The 18563-nt window shown below is 43.1% G+C and overlaps 12 protein-coding genes across 12 annotated transcripts; 6 read left to right on the forward strand and 6 right to left on the reverse strand. All coding sequences in view use genetic code 12, as the record gives it.

Moving 5' to 3' along the window:
* Positions 1-20: 20 nt before the first annotated feature.
* Positions 21-482, reverse strand: MVB12 (Mvb12p; the record flags this gene model as incomplete). Its single annotated transcript, XM_001486150.1, has 1 exon — positions 21-482. The coding sequence occupies one exon, from the start codon at positions 480-482 to the stop codon at positions 21-23; it is 462 nt and encodes a 153-aa protein (XP_001486200.2).
* A 194-nt stretch (positions 483-676) lies between these two features.
* On the reverse strand, positions 677-1123 carry RPB8 (DNA-directed RNA polymerase core subunit; the record flags this gene model as incomplete). The annotated part of the gene is made up of 1 exon (XM_001486151.1): positions 677-1123. The coding sequence occupies one exon, from the start codon at positions 1121-1123 to the stop codon at positions 677-679; it is 447 nt and encodes a 148-aa protein (XP_001486201.1).
* Positions 1124-1894: 771 nt separating this feature from the next.
* PGUG_01873 (uncharacterized protein) lies at positions 1895-3811 on the forward strand (the record flags this gene model as incomplete). The annotated part of the gene is made up of 1 exon (XM_001486152.1): positions 1895-3811. One exon carries the CDS (start codon positions 1895-1897, stop codon positions 3809-3811), a length of 1917 nt encoding a protein of 638 aa, XP_001486202.2.
* A 255-nt stretch (positions 3812-4066) lies between these two features.
* On the reverse strand, positions 4067-4336 carry PGUG_01874 (uncharacterized protein; the record flags this gene model as incomplete). Its single annotated transcript, XM_001486153.1, has 1 exon — positions 4067-4336. The coding sequence occupies one exon, from the start codon at positions 4334-4336 to the stop codon at positions 4067-4069; it is 270 nt and encodes an 89-aa protein (XP_001486203.1).
* Positions 4337-4560: 224 nt separating this feature from the next.
* ADE6 (phosphoribosylformylglycinamidine synthase) lies at positions 4561-8571 on the forward strand (the record flags this gene model as incomplete). The annotated part of the gene is made up of 1 exon (XM_001486154.1): positions 4561-8571. One exon carries the CDS (start codon positions 4561-4563, stop codon positions 8569-8571), a length of 4011 nt encoding a protein of 1336 aa, XP_001486204.2.
* Positions 8572-8697: 126 nt separating this feature from the next.
* Positions 8698-9534, reverse strand: PGUG_01876 (uncharacterized protein; the record flags this gene model as incomplete). The annotated part of the gene is made up of 1 exon (XM_001486156.1): positions 8698-9534. One exon carries the CDS (start codon positions 9532-9534, stop codon positions 8698-8700), a length of 837 nt encoding a protein of 278 aa, XP_001486206.2.
* Positions 8722-9438, forward strand: RPS3 (40S ribosomal protein uS3; the record flags this gene model as incomplete). The annotated part of the gene is made up of 1 exon (XM_001486155.1): positions 8722-9438. One exon carries the CDS (start codon positions 8722-8724, stop codon positions 9436-9438), a length of 717 nt encoding a protein of 238 aa, XP_001486205.1.
* A 559-nt stretch (positions 9535-10093) lies between the features above and the next one.
* Positions 10094-10417, reverse strand: PGUG_01878 (uncharacterized protein; the record flags this gene model as incomplete). The annotated part of the gene is made up of 1 exon (XM_001486157.1): positions 10094-10417. The coding sequence occupies one exon, from the start codon at positions 10415-10417 to the stop codon at positions 10094-10096; it is 324 nt and encodes a 107-aa protein (XP_001486207.1).
* A 756-nt stretch (positions 10418-11173) lies between these two features.
* Positions 11174-11755, forward strand: PGUG_01879 (uncharacterized protein; the record flags this gene model as incomplete). The annotated part of the gene is made up of 1 exon (XM_001486158.1): positions 11174-11755. The coding sequence occupies one exon, from the start codon at positions 11174-11176 to the stop codon at positions 11753-11755; it is 582 nt and encodes a 193-aa protein (XP_001486208.2).
* A 448-nt stretch (positions 11756-12203) lies between these two features.
* On the forward strand, positions 12204-15062 carry PGUG_01880 (chromatin-remodeling ATPase; the record flags this gene model as incomplete). Its single annotated transcript, XM_001486159.1, has 1 exon — positions 12204-15062. One exon carries the CDS (start codon positions 12204-12206, stop codon positions 15060-15062), a length of 2859 nt encoding a protein of 952 aa, XP_001486209.2.
* Positions 15063-15287: 225 nt separating this feature from the next.
* PGUG_01881 (SDR family oxidoreductase) lies at positions 15288-16043 on the forward strand (the record flags this gene model as incomplete). The annotated part of the gene is made up of 1 exon (XM_001486160.1): positions 15288-16043. The coding sequence occupies one exon, from the start codon at positions 15288-15290 to the stop codon at positions 16041-16043; it is 756 nt and encodes a 251-aa protein (XP_001486210.2).
* Positions 16044-16210: 167 nt separating this feature from the next.
* PGUG_01882 (uncharacterized protein) lies at positions 16211-18508 on the reverse strand (the record flags this gene model as incomplete). Its single annotated transcript, XM_001486161.1, has 1 exon — positions 16211-18508. One exon carries the CDS (start codon positions 18506-18508, stop codon positions 16211-16213), a length of 2298 nt encoding a protein of 765 aa, XP_001486211.2.
* Positions 18509-18563: the final 55 nt, after the last annotated feature.

Genomic DNA, 18563 nt, shown 5'->3' on the forward strand with positions numbered 1-18563 from the left:
TTTGAGTTTATTTAGACGACTCAATTGAGATGCGTAGCTCCGAATACCTGGTCCAATTCATTGATCTGAGACAGACCTATTTCCAGTTTTGATTTAGAAGGTGGCGATGCTACTCTTGGTTGCATTACTTGCGATGACTCTCCTAGACCGGGTGCCACCTTTGTAGCTTGTTGGTGAACCCACAGTTCGAACTTTGCGGTCTCAGTGCCATCATTATCCTTATCCAAACGTTGATTAAGGTTGTCGACATCTTGTTTCCACATTTCTATGTCTTGTACGCCCACATTGAGTTTTGGGGGCTTCACAGTCAGGAATAACGTGGGAATCAATTTGGTGTAATTGACATTCAACGTGACTGGTTTGGGTGTTTGAAACGCTGGATTCTTTACGAGCGGAATTTGAGCTAGATAACGATTCGCTGTGTTAGTACGAACAAACTTAAAGCCAAAAGCAAAAGACATACGTTGGTCTGGATCCTCCATTTTAATTGGCAAAAGTTGCAACAGCAAATTGGCCTTGCGACTTGATTTATATATGGGAGTGTTACGTAAGGATGCGCTCTATTTGGCAGCCACTTCCTAACTAACCAGAGATATAGTCAGCATTGCGCTTCCGCCAGCAGCAGGTAAATTGCAGCCGTATCATTACTTTTCTACAATTCTTCGTGTAATATACATTAGTTGTCACGATAATGACGAATGAGAATATAAGCATTTTCCTGCTTCAAGTTCGATAACGAGCGGTAGTTACCCTCAAGGCACATCAATAATCCTCCAAATGATATGTATACCGACATTTTATCGCTACCGGCATTTTCCTCAAATTTGTATACGGTACCATACATAACATAATCGTAGTCATCAGCCAAGGATCTCTCGCCGGCTTTGGGTGGTCTCCACGAACCACTGGAGGTAACCTGTGACTGCTCGTTACCCAAGGAGGATGCGAGTGTGATTGTGAGTGAATCATGGTCCCTCACTGGGAACAACTCACTGTTGATGTCCAAGGTGATTTTTATATCCTGCGAAGTTGAGGACTGTGCTATTATACGGGAGACCTTGTTGTAACGCGCCGAGTCCACGGACTCGACATTGAACATGTCCTCAAAAAGAATGCCCGACATGATTATGAGATGCGGTTTGCGACTGGTTGATGAGATGGAAATTTTCAATTTGGCTGTTCCTGCAGACTCCGCGCACACTCGCGACACCCGCTGCACCACTGTTCCATGTCTATTTGCATTCGATTGATAAACAAAAATTCGCTGCTTATGTCATGCGAACCATTTTCGCAGGCATTGAAATCAACTTAAAGATAGATCAGAGTTTGAGGCTGTGAGGATCTCAAAAAGTATCATGGTTTTGTCTGAAAAACGCAACAGTGAGAGTCTGCGCTGGGGCTTTCGTGCGCTATTTATTGTCTTGGTTGTCGTTTTAACCCAATGTTTTCTCGTTTATGAATTGACTTCTACAAAAAGCTTGCACTCTTTGAGTTTTTTTTCAACTTCCACCGGCACTAATACGGTGCCAGATTTGGCTACAGAGTTTCAGCCACAAGATGATACTTCCTCGCAATTCATTCAAGTACAACCCAGAGATAGCAAGTCGTTATTGAACAGTCCTGGAATACGAGTAGTATTGGTTATTGCTGCCATTATTGTTCTCAACATGGCGGCTATCTGCATACATCATATCTACTTGAAAATTGCTAGGTCTGGTGTCTCTTACAAGAGTATCGAACTGAACATCGGACCTTTTTAACTTTAATTCTGCTCAAAAAATAAACCACATGTTGATGCTGACAATTTGCTGACACTGTTGACACTTGCTGATTTGTGGCTTGCTGATTACAAAACAGCTTCCATCTACCAAACTAGTTGAACCATTGCTAATTAATGTCATTTGCTAATTCTTCTCATTTTCTCTCACCAAACTCAATGTTCATTTTTCATACGTTTCCCATATCTTTCCAACTCAACTCTCAAATATTGTGCTTATGGACCAACTCCAACAGTTGGCTATCTTTCTTTAATCTTCCCGGTCGTCTTCACCTAATTCAGCTACTCATCCAAACACCGTTTTTTGGCCTGCAGCATCCGCATACACATCTGCCTTATCTACGCGGAAATGACCGAGTTGCCAATCCCGTACTTTTCTTTGCAAATTTTCACCAACTTGCTGCAACAACAACTAAATATACAATGAAAAGTTACCCTCCACTTTCAAAGCGTTTGCTCCAAGTCTCATGCGCTATTGTATGGTGTTTACTTGCAGCTGGACCAGTATTTGGTTTTGCAGCTCTCAAACCAATCCTTATTAAAGAAGGAATTTACCATGAAAAATGTCCACCTTCGTCTAATAAAGGTTCTGGTGAACCATGTGTGGCACAAGATCTTCTGTTGAACAAGATGTTTACACTTGCGGCTGTTTTCACTAATGTTGCTGCCCTTCCTGTTGGTTACATTTTGGATGAATATGGACCAAAAATTAGTGGTATCATTGGTTCTGGCTTAATATTTTTGGGTTCTCTTCTACTTCGTCTTGGGTCGCAAGTTGGTAGCTCCTGGTTTGATCCTTACTTGGTTGGCTACACATTTCTTGCCTTAGGAGGACCGTTCGTGTTTATCTCATGCTTCCAATTGGCCAACAGTTTCCCCAAAAACTCGGGTCTTATCTTGGCATTGTTAACCGGTGCCTTTGACTCTTCTCTGGCCCTCTTTCTTATCTACCGTTTGATATACACCAATATCCACAAGGTTACTCTCAACCAATTTTTCACCTACTACATGGTGGTGCCTTTGTTCATATTGGGATGTCAGCTTACAATTATGCCCTCGGATTCTTACAAGACAATGGGTACACTTGCAAAAATCGGCACTACTGGTATCGATGAAACAGGTAGACCCATTGATGAAGACCTACTTAGTGTGGAAGATAGAGAGACCGATGATGAAATTGTGCATCCTCAACCAACTGTCACTGAATCTACTGCGTTGCTTATGAGAAGAGCTTCGTTTTCTAGAAGAGAATCTACTGTTTCCAGAGCTTCGTTTGCTTCGAGAAATTCGATCAAATCAGTATACGAACAAGATGCTGAAACCAAGTTGGTTCATTCCACAGGTGGTATTTTTGGTATCATGCATGGTTATGACATATCTGATCAGCTCAAATCACCCTGGTTCGTTTTGATGACTCTCTTTACCACCATTCAAATGTTGAGAATCAACTATTTTGTAGCTACCATCAAGTCCCAGGAATTGTACTTGTATCACGGTGATGAGGAATTAGCAACCAAAATCAACCATTTCTTCGACTTGGCATTACCATTGGGTGGTTTGGCATCAATTCCATTCATTGGAGTTTTATTGGACAATTTCACCACTCTTACCATCTTGTGTATCTTGACAGTGGTGTCGTTGTTCATTGGTGTTATGGGACTATTGTCATGGATTCCTGCTACTTACGCCGGTATCCTCATGCTTGTCGTTTACAGGCCATTTTACTACACTTCTGTATCAGACTTTTGCGCTAAAGTGTTTGGCTTCGAGACGTTTGGAACCGTTTACGGTGCCATTATTTGCTTTTCTGGAATCTGTAATCTCTTGCAGCTGGCGATGGACCATGCTACCCATGAGACGTTTGGCATGAATCCCACGCCCATCAATGCCATTCTCACTGGGTTGACGGCAGTATTTGGATTGATCTTGATACAGTATGTGCGCTCCAGTGAATTGGCATTAAGGAGAAATAACTTGGAGCTCGAGGCGCAAAAGGCATCTACCAGAAGTATTCCCACGCAGATTCAAAACTGAGAAACATTACGAGTAAAAAGTGGAAAATTGGCATGGTTATATACCGCTATTAATATACATTTCGCGCTCATTAATTAGGCTTCTTTTCTTCGTTTCGAACTTGCAGGAGCCGTCTCAAGCCCAGTAAGAACTGGAATGCACTTTACCTCCACGGACTCCGGAAAGTTTGATTGGCTTCTCTCGCTTAAAAGGCTGATCTCTAACGAGATCACGTTGTGGAAAATCTCCTAGTAAAGACTCCATACTTTCAAATAATTACTTTGACTTCTTCTTTTCCTGCTTTTCGTTTTTCTCAATCTCCCTTCTGGATCCTTTGACAAGCTCAAGATGACCCACTCGAGCAGCAATTAACTTCTCAGTCGATGCAGCTAATTGTCCTTGCTGAACTTTAGAAAGCTTAGCGGCGTGTTTTGCAGTAGCTTTCTTTGGCTTGATAATCTTAGGAGCCGCTGGTTTCGGATTTTGCCGTTTTTTGGTGACCCTAGCGCTTCCCTTGGCCCTGAGCTTGGTTACACCTTGAGCCATTATCGCTACTAAAGTTAAATTCGCGATGAGATGGCATGTCCCCCATCCCAACACCCACACTTATCTTGAGGCCGTGGGCCGCGCCCCCGTGCACCCGTAGTCAGAGTCATCAGCGACTCCGAATAATTTATTCATCTCATCGCGACTCCCTTGGGGAACCATCACAAACTAACAGGTGCACCTTGACTTTCAAGGGCTGAGACCAATCGAAAACTACTAGTGACATGAGTCTGCATCTAGTTTTGGCCGGACCCTCGGCTCTCTCTTCTTTCAGAGTGTCGAACTTGGTTCTGGAGATCGATAAGAAACTTGGCGAATCAGTCATTGAAGATGTAACTTCTTGTTACACCCACTATGTCTCAATCAAGAAGGAGTTGTCGCAGCAACAGCAAAAGCTTGTGGATGTTTTGTTGCAGTATGACTCTCCTGTAGGTACCGACGACTTGACGAAATCCTTAGTTGCACTTACCACCGATAAGACGTCATCAATTCCTTCAAACTGTTACTTGGTTCGGATTCTTCCTCGTCCAGGAACCATCTCTCCATGGTCGTCCAAGGCTACGGATATCGCCCATATTTGTGGGTTGAAAGACCATGTTGAAAGAATTGAAAGAGGTTTGAGTTTGCTCATCAAAGTAAAGCCTGGCTATGATTTCGAATCCAAGTTGGACTCTGAGGGCTCAATCTTGACATGTGTGTTTGATAGAATGACCCAGAAACTTTACTTGGGCACCAACTCGCCAAAACATGACGATTTGTTTGCTCACCACTACCCCAAACCTCTCGTGGATGTGGATATCATGAGCGACTCCAACAACTTGTTGAAGGCTAACAAGGAGATGGGATTGGCTTTGGACAAGGGAGAAATCGACTACTTGATTGACGCTTTTGTCAACATCATTGGAAGAAACCCAACTGACGTGGAGTTGTTCATGTTTGCCCAAGTCAACTCAGAACATTGTCGTCACAAGATTTTCAATGCCGACTGGACTATCGATGGACAAAAGAAGGACTTGTCCTTGTTCAAGATGATCAGAAACACCCACTCTGTTACTCCCCAACATACAATTTCTGCGTATTCCGATAACGCTGCCGTTTTTGAGGGCCCTGAAGGTTACCATTTCACACCAGACTTCCTCACAAAAGAATGGAAATCGATCAAAGAACAAGTACACACCTTGGTTAAGGTTGAGACTCACAACCACCCCACGGCGGTATCTCCATTTGCCGGTGCTGCTACTGGTTCTGGTGGTGAAATCAGAGACGAAGGTGCGGTTGGACGTGGGTCCAAATCTAAAGCTGGATTGTCTGGATTTTCCGTTTCTGATTTGAACATTCCTGGCTTTCAACAGCCATGGGAATTGCAACTCGGAAAACCTCACCACATTGCTGCCAGTTTGGACATTATGATCGAAGCACCTATCGGTTCGGCAGCTTTCAACAACGAGTTTGGACGTCCTGCTATCAACGGTTATTTCAGAACGTTGACCACGCAAGTTAAAAACCACGAAGGTAAAAGCGAGTACAGAGGCTTCCACAAACCAATTATGTTGGCTGGTGGTATGGGCTCAATTCGTCCTGATTTGGCATTGAAAAATAAAAAGATAACTCCTGGTGCCAAATTGATTGTTTTGGGAGGTCCATCTATGCTTATTGGTCTTGGTGGAGGAGCCGCTTCTTCTGTCTCTTCTGGTGAAGGATCTGCTGATTTGGATTTCGCATCGGTTCAAAGAGGTAACCCAGAGATCCAGCGTAGAGCTCAACAAGTTATCGACTCATGTACCTCTTTGGGTGCTGAATCGAATCCTATTCAGTCGATCCATGATGTTGGCGCCGGTGGTCTTTCGAATGCTTTGCCAGAACTTGTGCACGATAATGATCTCGGAGCTATTTTCGAGTTGAGATCAATCTTATCTCTTGAGCCTGGTATGTCACCAATGGAGATTTGGTGTAACGAATCTCAGGAAAGATATGTGATGGGTGTTGCACCAGAAGACTTGGAAACGTTTGAGCAAATTTGTAAGAGAGAACGTGCGCCATATGCTGTTGTTGGTGACGCTACGGTGGAAAAAAGATTGGTTCTCAAGGATTCCTTACTCAACTCCACCCCTATCGACTTATCCATGTCTGTTTTGTTTGGTAAACCTCCTAAAATGTCGAGGACCTGTGTTACTCAGAATTTAAATTTGGATGCTTTCACCACTTCGGGAATTGAAGTTGACGAAGCTGTAAAGAGAATTTTGCACCTTCCATCAGTTGCTTCCAAAAACTTCTTGATCACCATTGGTGACAGATTCATCACTGGTTTGGTTGATAGAGAACAAATGGTGGGTCCATGGCAAGTGCCAGTGGCAGATGTTGGTGTCACTGCTACTTCCTTGGGAGAGACCAACTTGTCTACTGGAGATGCAATGGCTATGGGTGAAAAGCCAACATTGGCGTTGATTTCTGCTGCTGCTTCTGCCAAAATGTGCGTTGCTGAAGCCTTACTCAACGTTTTTGCAGCCGATATTCCTGCTTTGGAGCGGGTGAAATTGTCTGCCAACTGGATGTCTGCTGCTTCTCACGATGGTGAAGGTGCAAAGTTATACGAAGCTGTTCAAGCTATTGGCTTGGACTTGTGTCCTGATCTTGGAATTTCTATCCCAGTCGGAAAGGACTCCATGTCCATGAAGATGAAGTGGGATGATAAAGAAGTTACCGCACCATTGGCATTGACAATCACTGCCTTTGCTCCTTCTCAGAATACCTCAAACACATGGACCCCAGTGTTACAGCACGAAGACGATACCGTATTGGTGTTAGTGGACTTGTCCGCGGGACATGAAAAGGCTTTAGGAGGTTCGGCGTTGGCTCAAGTGTACAAACAAGTTGGAAACACTTGTCCAACTGTGCACTCTAATAGTGAATTGAAGAGCTTTTTGACTTCTTTAATTGCTTTGCATGCGTCTGAAAAGGTGTTGGCATACCATGATGTTTCTGAAGGTGGATTACTCACGACCGTTTTGGAAATGTGTTTTGCAGGTCGTTGTGGTGTTTCTCTCGACATAACCAGTCAAGCAGACGCCTTGACGGCATTGTTTAACGAGGAACTTGGAGCAGTTTTCCAAATACGCTCTAACGACTATGATGATTTTGTGTCTATCTTTGAGAAGTCCGGCTTGTCAAAGAGCTTTATCTCCAAAATTGGTGTCCCATCATTTTCCAGTCAGGAAGTAAAGGTTGTCGTCAATGAGTCCAAGGTGTACGAGAGCACTAGAGGTGAACTTCAAAGTATGTGGGCAGAAACTTCTTATCAAATCCAAAAGTTGAGAGACAACCCTGCAACTACAGAACAAGAATTCCAAGCCATCGGTGATGATAAAGACCCTGGATTGAGTTACCAATTGACTTATAGTCCTGGAGACGATCTTGCCATTTCCACCTTAACTTCTAAGCACAAGGTTGCCATTTTGAGAGACCAAGGTGTTAACTCACAACAGGAAATGGCATGGTGTTTCCAACAAGCTGGATTCACTGTGGTGGATGTTCACATGTCGGATATTTTGACTGGCAAGGTCACGTTGAAAGACTTTGTAGGTCTTGCCGCTTGTGGTGGATTCTCATACGGTGATGTCTTGGGAGCTGGTGCTGGATGGGCCAAATCTGTTCTTTTCAACGACAGAGCTCGTAAGGAATTCGAACACTTTTTCAAAGAAAGAAACGATACCTTTGCCTTTGGTGCATGTAATGGATGTCAATTCTTTAGCAGAGTTGCCGAATTGATACCAGGAACTGAAGAATGGCCAACGTTCGAGCGCAATTTGTCCGAGCAATATGAGGCAAGATTTGTCATGGTTGAAGTTACTGATGACTCCAGCGACTCTATCTTTTTGAAGGGCATGAAGGGCTCCAAGATGCCTATTGCCGTGGCTCATGGTGAAGGGCGTGCTACTTTTAAGACTCAAGAGACGAAACAACAATTCACTAAAGATGGTCTTACTGCCGTCAGATATGTTGATAACTATGGTCATGCCACCGAGACGTATCCATTCAACCCTAATGGATCACCAGATGGTATTGCCGGAATCAGTTCGAAAAATGGTAGGGTTTTGGCCATGATGCCTCACCCAGAAAGAGTTTGTAGATTAGAGTCAAACTCTTGGTACCCTACCGAAAAGCGTGAAGAATGGAACAACTATGGACCATGGATCAGGCTATTCAGAAACGCCAGAAAATGGGTGGAATCCCAATAGATGCATTAATAGTAATAAATTACAATTGTATACTGGTTGCAAAAAGCAGAACCTTCAGACCTGCACCTAATCGCGGGAATTCTCGCGCGCACGACTGAAAATTTATTGAAAATTTTTGAAAAACTTCTACATCCTCTCATAAACTAAAAAATGGTTAACGCAATTTTGTCCAAGAAAAGAAAGTTGGTAGCTGATGGTGTCTTCTACGCCGAGTTGAACGAATTCTTCACCAGAGAATTGGCTGAACAAGGTTACGCCGGTGTTGAGGTCAGAAAGACCCCATCCAAGTTGGAGGTTATTGTCAAGGCTTCCAACACCCAAGGTGTTTTGGGAGAACAAGGACGTAGAATCCACGAGTTGACCTCCTTGATTGTCAAGAGATTCAAGTTGTCTCCTGAAGGAATTGTCATCTACGCCGAGAGAATCGAGGAGAGAGGTTTGTCCGCTGCTGTCCAAGCCGAAGCCTTGAAATCCAAGTTGTTGAACGGTTTGCCAATGAGAAGAGCCGCCTACGGTGTGTTGAGATTTGCCATGGCTGCTGGTGCTAAGGGTGTGGAGGTTGTCATCTCCGGTAAATTGAGAGCTGCTAGAGCCAAGTCTCAAAAGTACTCTGACGGTTTCATGATCCACTCTGGTCAACCAACCAACGACTTTATTGACATTGCCATCAGACACGTGTTGATGAGACAAGGTGTTTTGGGTATCAGAGTCAAGATTATGAAGGACCCAGCTACCGCCAGAGTTGGCCCTAAGGCTTTGCCCGATGCTGTCTTGATCTCCGAGGCCAAGGATGAGGACGAGGTTGTCCCAGCCCCTACTGTCAAGTCTTACAAGGCTGTTCCAGAGAAGGTTGAGGAGACTGCTTAAGTATAATGTTGGTAGTATAATAATATCACTGTCACAAGTCACGTGCAGTTCCAGGGTTTTTTGTGCGCGCTTTTTTGGAAAGCTGTGAGCCTGCATGAACAAATTGTCCTTCGGGCCGAGCTCGTTATCGCTCGGTTGGCCGGATTAGTGAGATTGCATCATGCAGCGGCGATTCGGAGTTACCCCGGATGTACATCTCCACTGCCATATAAAAACACAGGACAAAAACTTTGGACGCCAGTAATTATGCCATCTACTCCTTTGCCACAAGCTACATTTTTGTCTTTATCTTCTGAGGTTTGCGACCCATTTGTGATTCCAAACATGTCTCCCACAACTCCACAATCATCTCCTGTACTTGCTAGCGAGAATAAACCACGTCAGTTATCTGAAATTCAATTACGTTAAGCAATAAGGAACATCAATTGCAGTAAGCAATAAAGGAACATTTAAATGCAGTAAGCAACAAATGATACCCAAGCGACGAATGCTTTACGAGATTGATTGCAGATATTTGTGCAAGTTTGGCTTACTTGAATTGCAGCCCACGTTGCAGAGATTATCAATCGGCTTAACGACAATAACGGCATAAATTTGTAAACACAGCAGGAATGTGAATATGTACATTTTTATATACAATGAATGATTATGAGACTCAGAAGATTGGGTAGAACTCGTTGTACTTACGAGCATAGTATGTGGAGGAGACACCACCGAGCACAAGCAATACCAAAGGAACCGGCTTTTTAAATCTGGAAGGAATGGCTCTACCAATTCCAGCAGCGAGTAAAGTGGTGGAGGCACCAAGAGCCAATTCCAATCCGTAGTCGGCATTCTGTTTCAACAAGTAACCGGCAACTCCATAAATGATGGAAAAAGTAGTGCCTGCGACCAAAGAAGGCATGGATCCCTTACGAGCATAGCCCATGACACCACCGACTGCGCATAATCCTGAGAGGGTAAAAGCTGGATGTTCCATTTGAGTGATAATTGCTTAGAAATAGCACCCTCGTTAAATTGGGGGTTGTCGTGGTGTACGGGTGTCGTCATGTGCAAGGACGAGTGAAGGACTGAAGAAATGATAAGGTAGGATCGAGTCAAGGTTATATCGAGTATAAAGCTACTAATATTCAATAGGCTTTGTCATCAGGCTGCAATTGCATGCAAAATTCAAAATTGCAAAATTGCAAATTCTTACGATGTTGACTACCCCCAAAACCTACATTATTTATTTCTACGCATTACTGCATTTCCATCTGCTTTCCCACACCCTCCTATCCCTCCTATCTTACACTACCTTCCACTTTCTTCCACGATCTACACTATCTTACTTTACACTCCTTGCTTCGAACGCGTGGCCGACCACACCCATTACACCAAACGTCCGCTATGCCGTATACCCTCCGAAATCACCCCAGTTGGCGTCTAGTTTACAATACTCTTCCGTAAACGTAACTGTATCTCGTCGTATCCTCTCGCTGTCAATCTACCTCCAAATTTTTTTATTTAAGGTGGTATTCCCTCCGCAACATATTTTTCGCTCTTGGTAAGCACCGGGGTGCAAAGGTTTTCATTGGATCGCTTGATGGCTGAGGGCAACCTAGAATCTAGTTTTCGCACAAAGCCACATATTCACTTGTCGTAACTCAATTTCCTGGAAGTTTACTTCGATATCATCGTGGAATTTTCTCCTTAGTCGTACTGGCTGGCGTCACTCTTGAAACTTTCCACCGTGATGAATATCTCGTCAATTCTATCGGACGACAAACCCGACACCGTGTCGACGAACACCCCTGGTTCTCCTAATGGTCAACCTGCAACTAATGGATACCAACAGGCCCGAAATATGAACGGAATGGTCCATGGTGATGGTTCTATTGGTGTTCCCAATGGTCAAAATGATCAACATTTACCTCTAGTTGGTGAACAAATTGAACTGCCTCATAATCCCATCGCCGACGACAAAGCATACCTCGGAACCATACAAGACCGGCTCTCTCGTCTCAGCAACATCGATTCCAGCATTATCCATCGCAGCCATGGTGCCGTGCTCTCTCAAGATCACCGCCTTGCCACAGCTTTACGGGACGCCCGACCCCAGTCGTTGGCGGAAAATTATCTAGACCGGGTGGTGGCCGAAGATGGCGTTGTGGCTGGCGCTGGAAATCATCCTACCGTGCTTGAAGGTGCACCCAGTAACCACCATGAGTCTTGGGGTCCCACCAGAGAACCTTCTCATGAATACATTTCTCCAGAACAGGTGGATGCTCGTTTCGACGGCGCCTTCCACCTGAGGAAACCGGGAAATTTCCATTGATAAATTGAAGCCAAAGACAAAGAGAAAAGGTGAAAATGATGAGAGTACAGCATCAAAGAGAAGACGGGCCAAAGACTCTTCGTTTTCGTATGCAGCTACAGATTTCGATGAAGATACCGGAATCGAAGATCAAGATGACGAAGACTCAACCCATCCTGACTCGCTTGGTCAACCCTCATCGGCAGCACCCGAATCTGCTACCGATAAAAAGCTCGCGGTCAAAGAGCAAAAGAGCATTGCCAAACAATATGACAATACCTATGTGGCCATCTGGAAAGATCTTGCTCGTAAGGATGGTCCTAAGGCCAGCAGGCTCTTGCTGCTGCTGCTGCAAACCAAAGCTATAAACTTGAAGAAAACCGCCATTTTGGCTGCTCGCGAGGCCAAGAGATGGCAGCTCAAAAATAACAAAAATCAAAAGGATCTTACTACAAAGGCCAGAAGAGCTATGAGGGAGATGTTCAATTTCTGGAAGAGGAACGAGCGCATGGAAAGAGAACTCAAAAAGAAATACGAGAAGGAACTCATCGATAAAGCAAAGCGTGAAGAAGAAGAAAGAGAAGCTAAGCGTCAACTGCGGAAACTCAATTTTCTTATCACCCAAACTGAGTTATACTCTCATTTCATTGGTAAGAAGATCAAGACAGACGAAATCGAAGGCGCCGATCGAGATCCTACGCTTTCGAGTCCACCTGCCTCCACTGGTAATTATGATCTTGATACTGGAAATAATGTTAAAACTGACTTCCATGCCATTGATTTCGACAATGAAGATGAGGATGCATTGAGAAGAACCGCAGCTGCAAATGCCCAAAGCGCACTCGAAGCTACCAGATCGAAAGCTAAGGCGTTTGATGATCCAGATACCAACCATGATGAGATGAACTTTCAAAATCCTACCCTTATGGGCGATATAAACATCGAACAACCAAAACTTCTCAAATGTCAATTGAAGGAGTATCAATTGAAAGGACTAAATTGGCTCGCTAATCTTTATGACCAGGGTATCAATGGTATTCTTGCCGACGAAATGGGGTTGGGAAAAACAGTGCAGAGTATATCTGTGCTTGCATATTTGGCCGAGCACCACAATATTTGGGGTCCCTTCTTTGTGGTAACTCCATCGTCTACTCTTCACAATTGGCAACAGGAGATTGCTAGGTTTGTACCTGAGTTCAAAGTATTGCCTTACTGGGGTAATGCAAAAGATAGAAAGATCTTGAGAAAATTCTGGGACAGAAAGCTGTTGAGATATGGAAAGGATGCTCCATTCCATGTGTTGGTGACATCTTACCAATTGGTTGTTGCCGATGCTGCCTACTTCCAAAAGATGAAATGGCAATACATGATCCTTGATGAAGCCCAAGCAATTAAATCTTCACAGTCATCAAGGTGGAAAACGTTACTTTCGTTCTCATGTCGTAACCGTCTTCTCTTGACGGGTACTCCAATCCAGAACTCTATGCAAGAATTATGGGCGTTATTGCACTTTATCATGCCTTCTCTTTTCGATTCGCATGATGAGTTTTCGGAATGGTTCTCCAAGGACATAGAAAGCCATGCACAATCGAACACACAACTCAACGAGCAGCAGTTACGCCGTCTTCATGTTATCTTGAAACCGTTTATGTTGCGTCGTATCAAGAAGAATGTGCAAAGTGAACTTGGTGACAAGGTCGAAATTGACATCTTCTGTGACTTGACCAACAGACAGAAGAAGTATTATCAAATGCTCAAATCTCAAATTTCCATTAGGGATATTCTCGAATCCGCTAGCTCCTCCAACGACGACTCGCAATCTTTGATGAACTTGGTTATGCAATTTAGAAAAGTGTGTAACCATCCAGATCTTTTTGAGCGAGCGGACGTGAAGTCGCCATTCTTGTTTGGTCGGTTTGCTGAGACGGGGTCTTTCTTGCGGGAATCAGACCTTGAGCTTCAGTATTCCACAGAGAGCGATCTTCAGTTTTCGATCCCTAAAATTGTGGCAGAGGAACTTTTAGTTCCTGGAGAGAATAATTTTGTGGGCTCAAAGAAAAAATTGTTAAGCATGTTCAACATATACGACCCTGCCAACAGTAGCGAAGAAAATTACAATTGGCTTCGTTTTGTCAACACCTCACCATCTGACTTGAACAAGATGGCGAAGAAGGGAATAATAGAGCGGGCAGCTGATTTCAAAGAGTACACTGACATAAATTATGAAAAAGAGAACCGTTTGGAATACGTCTACGGAAAGGATTTCGAACCTCGACAACTGAAGCTTTTGATATCGAACCGGTATAACAATCATGCACTTATTGATAACTCTCAGAACCTCAAGGAATTATACTCCATCAAGTCCAAAGTCTACGAGGATATTTATGCCAACGTTATGCATCGTGCTGCTTCTCCAATTGCAATTAGTAGTCCAGTGTCCATCACTTGCAACAGCAATTCCTACTTGAACCAGCTCCAGACTAACTTATTTGACTCGAACATGAAGTCAAAAATCATGCCTTTGTCGTTGAATCAAGAGCTTACATTGCGCAAAGATGAAGTCCCCGTTCCACAGTACCCCAAGTCCAATCTCCTTCCACCCACCTTGAACAAATTCTTTGACTATTCTAGCATTCAAATGCCCTCAATGGACCGATTCATCACAGAGTCTGGAAAATTAGCTCGTCTCGATCAACTCTTGGTGGATTTGAAAGGTGACGATCATAGAGTATTGATCTATTTTCAAATGACGAAAATGATGGATTTGATGGAAGAGTACTTGACGTACCGTCAACACAGGTACATCAGATTGGACGGATCCTCCAAGCTCGAAGACCGTCGTGATCTCGTCCATGACTGGCAAACAAAACCTGAGATTTTTGTGTTTCTTCTTTCCACTCGTGCTGGTGGTTTGGGTATCAATTTGACTGCCGCCGACACGGTTATTTTCTACGATTCTGACTGGAATCCAACCATTGACTCCCAAGCCATGGATCGTGCTCATAGACTAGGACAAACCAAACAGGTAACTGTGTATCGTTTGCTTGCACGAGGAACGATCGAAGAGCGGATGAGAAACCGTGCAAAACAAAAAGAGCAAGTGCAACAGGTTGTCATGGAAGGTAAAGCTTCCAAAAAGGAAGATTCTGCTAAGGATAAGAAGAAGGATGTTGCATTCTTGTTATTGGGTGAAGGTGACGAACTACCATCTACTGGGAACACCACCGATGCAGAGACAGATAGACCTAAGAGTTCCATCAAGAACCTTGAAGATTTGTATCATGAAGGCGAAGGTGAGTTTTCCGGCGCGGGAACACCGGCATTGTGAGAATATAGTTTCATCTACAGAATACACAATTGTGATTTCTCAGCCTTGTTTCCTATCACTTGTATTTGTAAGAATTAAGGTTGCGATCGCAAGAAAAAGCTCTTACGGCCGAAATGAAACGATCATGCTTGCAGACGCCAGTGATGATTTGAAATCAAATTAAGATATAAAAAGCATCCAGTGGTGTCAATTGGGCATCAAGAGATTGAAACAACCACAAAACAAATGACTAAAACTTATTTTCTTACTGGCGCTAATCGTGGTATCGGACTTTCTATGGCCAAGCAATTGGCTGAAGATCCCAATGTGGAGCTCATTTTAACCGCCAGAAACCCTACTGGTGCCGCAGAATTGCAAGACTTGGCCAAAACCAACACTCGTGTTAAGCTCGTTCAATTGGACGTGAGTGATGAGAACAGTATCAAGAAAGCTGTCGCAGAAGCTGCAAAATTGACCGATTCGATTGATGTCTTCATCAACAATGGAGCCATTGGTCAAGCTTTTACTCCTGTCTTGAAGACACCAAAGGGGCAATGGGTTAACCATTACAACACCAATGTTGTGGGACCAATTCTTTTGCTCCAGCACATCATCCCGCTCATCGAGAAGGGAAGTGATAAAAGAATTATTTTCATTTCTTCTTTGGTTGCCTCGTTAGGAACGACTCTTCCAATCAACTTCTCTGCTTATGGTCAATCGAAGGCTGCTCTCAATTACACCATCAAGGACTTGGCTAAGGAAATTGGAAAGGACGGTTTCACTGTTGTCGCTGTCCACCCTGGTGTGGTTGGAACCGATATGGGCCACGATGCTGGTAGACTTCTTGCTGAGGAGGACCCATCTTCTAGTGAATTCTTCAAGCTGGCTGAAATTATTACTCCTGACAAGAGTGCTGAAAGTTTGATTGACTTGTTCAAGGGTTTAACCACTGAGTCCAATGGAAAGTTTCTCAGTTATGACAAGTCTGAACTTCCATGGTAGATTTAACTGGCCAATATTTTAATGTAGGGCTGTATTGTCTTTGTCCCACAAGTAAGTGCCAATTTGATTTTCCAACCATCAAATATAAGTCTGAACATTTGATAGAATCTAGCTTTTCAAATCAATCAACGATTTGTATTAAACAGCAAATAAATAAATCACAAGAGTCAAACCAGCTGATCTTCGGTCGATATCTTTTGAGTGATTGTGTTTTCAAGTTCTCCCAAAAAAGATGGGGAAAATGACTGAGCGGTGACTTCCGCAGCATCAAGCTTGTCTGAGTCATTCGATTGACTAGTCTCCTTAAGTGTCTTGTTTTCGTTCTCGAGATTGTAGATTCGGGCAAAACTCTCTTCGAGTTTGTTTCGTAGATCTTCCTTCGATAAGCCAGTTGATTTCTTATTGTCATCATCGTCGGCAAAGCTGGTGATTTGAGTCGAAGAAACCAAATCAGACAAGCTGCTAACATTTGATGCTAACGAATTGAGAGAGAACCGATTTATTGACAGCCTGGAGTTCCTAACTCGCAGGTTTGATAATGACTCCAATGCAGCTTGGTTGTAGCCTTCATAGTAATTGTTTGAAGGTAAGATATTGATATAATTGTCGTCGTATGCAGCTCTATTGTTTCTGTTTACAGAAAAACTTGAAGCCTTATTGGGCTCTTCGAAAACGGTGAGTAATCCCAACTGTAACCCTGTTGATAATCTTTTGTACTTTTTATCAAGCTTATCGCCCACCTTACTCTTGAGAGAAGATGACTGCGAATCGATTGTTGGTGATTGATTAGGCTTTCCCGTGGCTTGGCTTGGAAGAGAAAATCGCTTCTTCAAAGAGCTGCTGGTTGTGTGGAATGTCTTGGGGCTAAACTCTTCACAATTTCGAGAGCTTCGCCTGGAAGTTGAAGTTGAAGACGAGGGTGTCTTTTCAATATCACCATAGCCTGTTTTCATGTATAGATCATGATTTAAGTCGCTAAGAGTCAATTGGTATAGCTGCATACTTTGCTGAAGTTCTTCTCCAAGTTGCTGAAAGATCATTATTTTTTCATTTAGCTCATCGATGTTATCTATCGTAGACACAGATTGGTTGTACTTTTTAAAGAATCCGAAATTTGTTGTCAAATTGGTGAGTTTTTGTATCAAACTGTCCATATTAGTTTCAGGTATGCCAGTTTGATGATTATCAACTTGAAGTACGTCACTGTTCTCTAGTTCTCTAGTTTTTGTTGCACTTGGGTTTAACCGTTCGTATCTGTCAACAAGGTTGTTGAAGTTTGACACAGTTTGGTTGTGTTCGTGGAAAATGTCTTCTAAGATAATGAACTTTTCAAGAACCGAAATCGGGGTTGAGCAAAGCTCCCGAGTCTCGGCTTGTGGTAGATTGAACAGGTCCCATGCTTTGCTCAAGAAAAAATTATAGCTCTGGCGTTCACTGATGGTGAGTAATTGGCAAAGAAACATCTTTCTCAACTTGTGAAATTTGTCAAGTTTTGAACGTAGCGTATCAATGGTAAGTTCAGTTTCATCTAAGCTTTTACCGAGGATGTCGATGTTTATGTTATTGATGTGGCAATACTGCTCAAAAGTAGGTCCATTCAAAAACGGTAGTAGGCGTACAATTGATGATTTCAAATTGAAAATTAGAAAGGAAAGGGTCTCATCTAGGGTTTTCATTAGACTTGTGGGATCATTGGAGCCACTTGAAGACAAACTCGTTCCGGTGAAAATGGCCATCTCTTTTGCTCGTATCATGTGGGATATTAGTTTTTTGTTGATCTTGTAGTTGAGCTTCAAGAATTCTTCGGTATAGTTGAGTATTTTGTTTGCTTTTATTCGTAATCCAATACGTTTAAATTGAATCATACGAGTGCTGACAACAAGAAGTATTCGGAATAATTTATGCTTGCTATGCGACAGCAAATGGGAATCTTCCTTCAAGCTTTGTTTGATCAAGAAGATGATTAGGTGGATCACTTGAAGGACCATCTGGGTATTATAATACTTTTCAGGGAACCGAATCAGGTAATACTTTTTGACAACAAAGAGCTCAGTTCCATCAAAGTTAAGCAGTCTGGTAAGCCTTGTTGCGGTTGGTTCTTTCGTATTTGCCATTAAAGTGTTCAAAGCTTGTTCATTTTTAGATAGGATCAACGAATCATCCATTAAGTTCGACAAGATCAATTGGTATTTGAACCGCTCCCAAAATTCTCCTGTCAAATTATGAGTGGACAAATACTTTTTGATAAATCGTGAAAACAATTCTGTTGATGGTGAGACATCTACTTGGTTGTAGCGGTGGAAATAGTACTTGAAATCATGTTTTTGATGAGGGGGGAAGTAGCCAGAAACGCCTCCTGGTCCATGTATATAAGGGGAGTTATATTTTGTAGCCGACGATGTGGTTGACAACGCATCATCTATTCCCCACGACCCAATATCTGGGTATTTTAGATGGTGGGCCATGGCATCGATTTCCCCTCAAATTGAGTATTAACCTTAAGAGGTCGCATATGTTTTT

This window comes from Meyerozyma guilliermondii, genomic scaffold, assembly GCF_000149425.1.
Source record: "Meyerozyma guilliermondii ATCC 6260 scaffold_2 genomic scaffold, whole genome shotgun sequence".
NCBI lineage: Eukaryota > Fungi > Ascomycota > Pichiomycetes > Serinales > Debaryomycetaceae > Meyerozyma > Meyerozyma guilliermondii.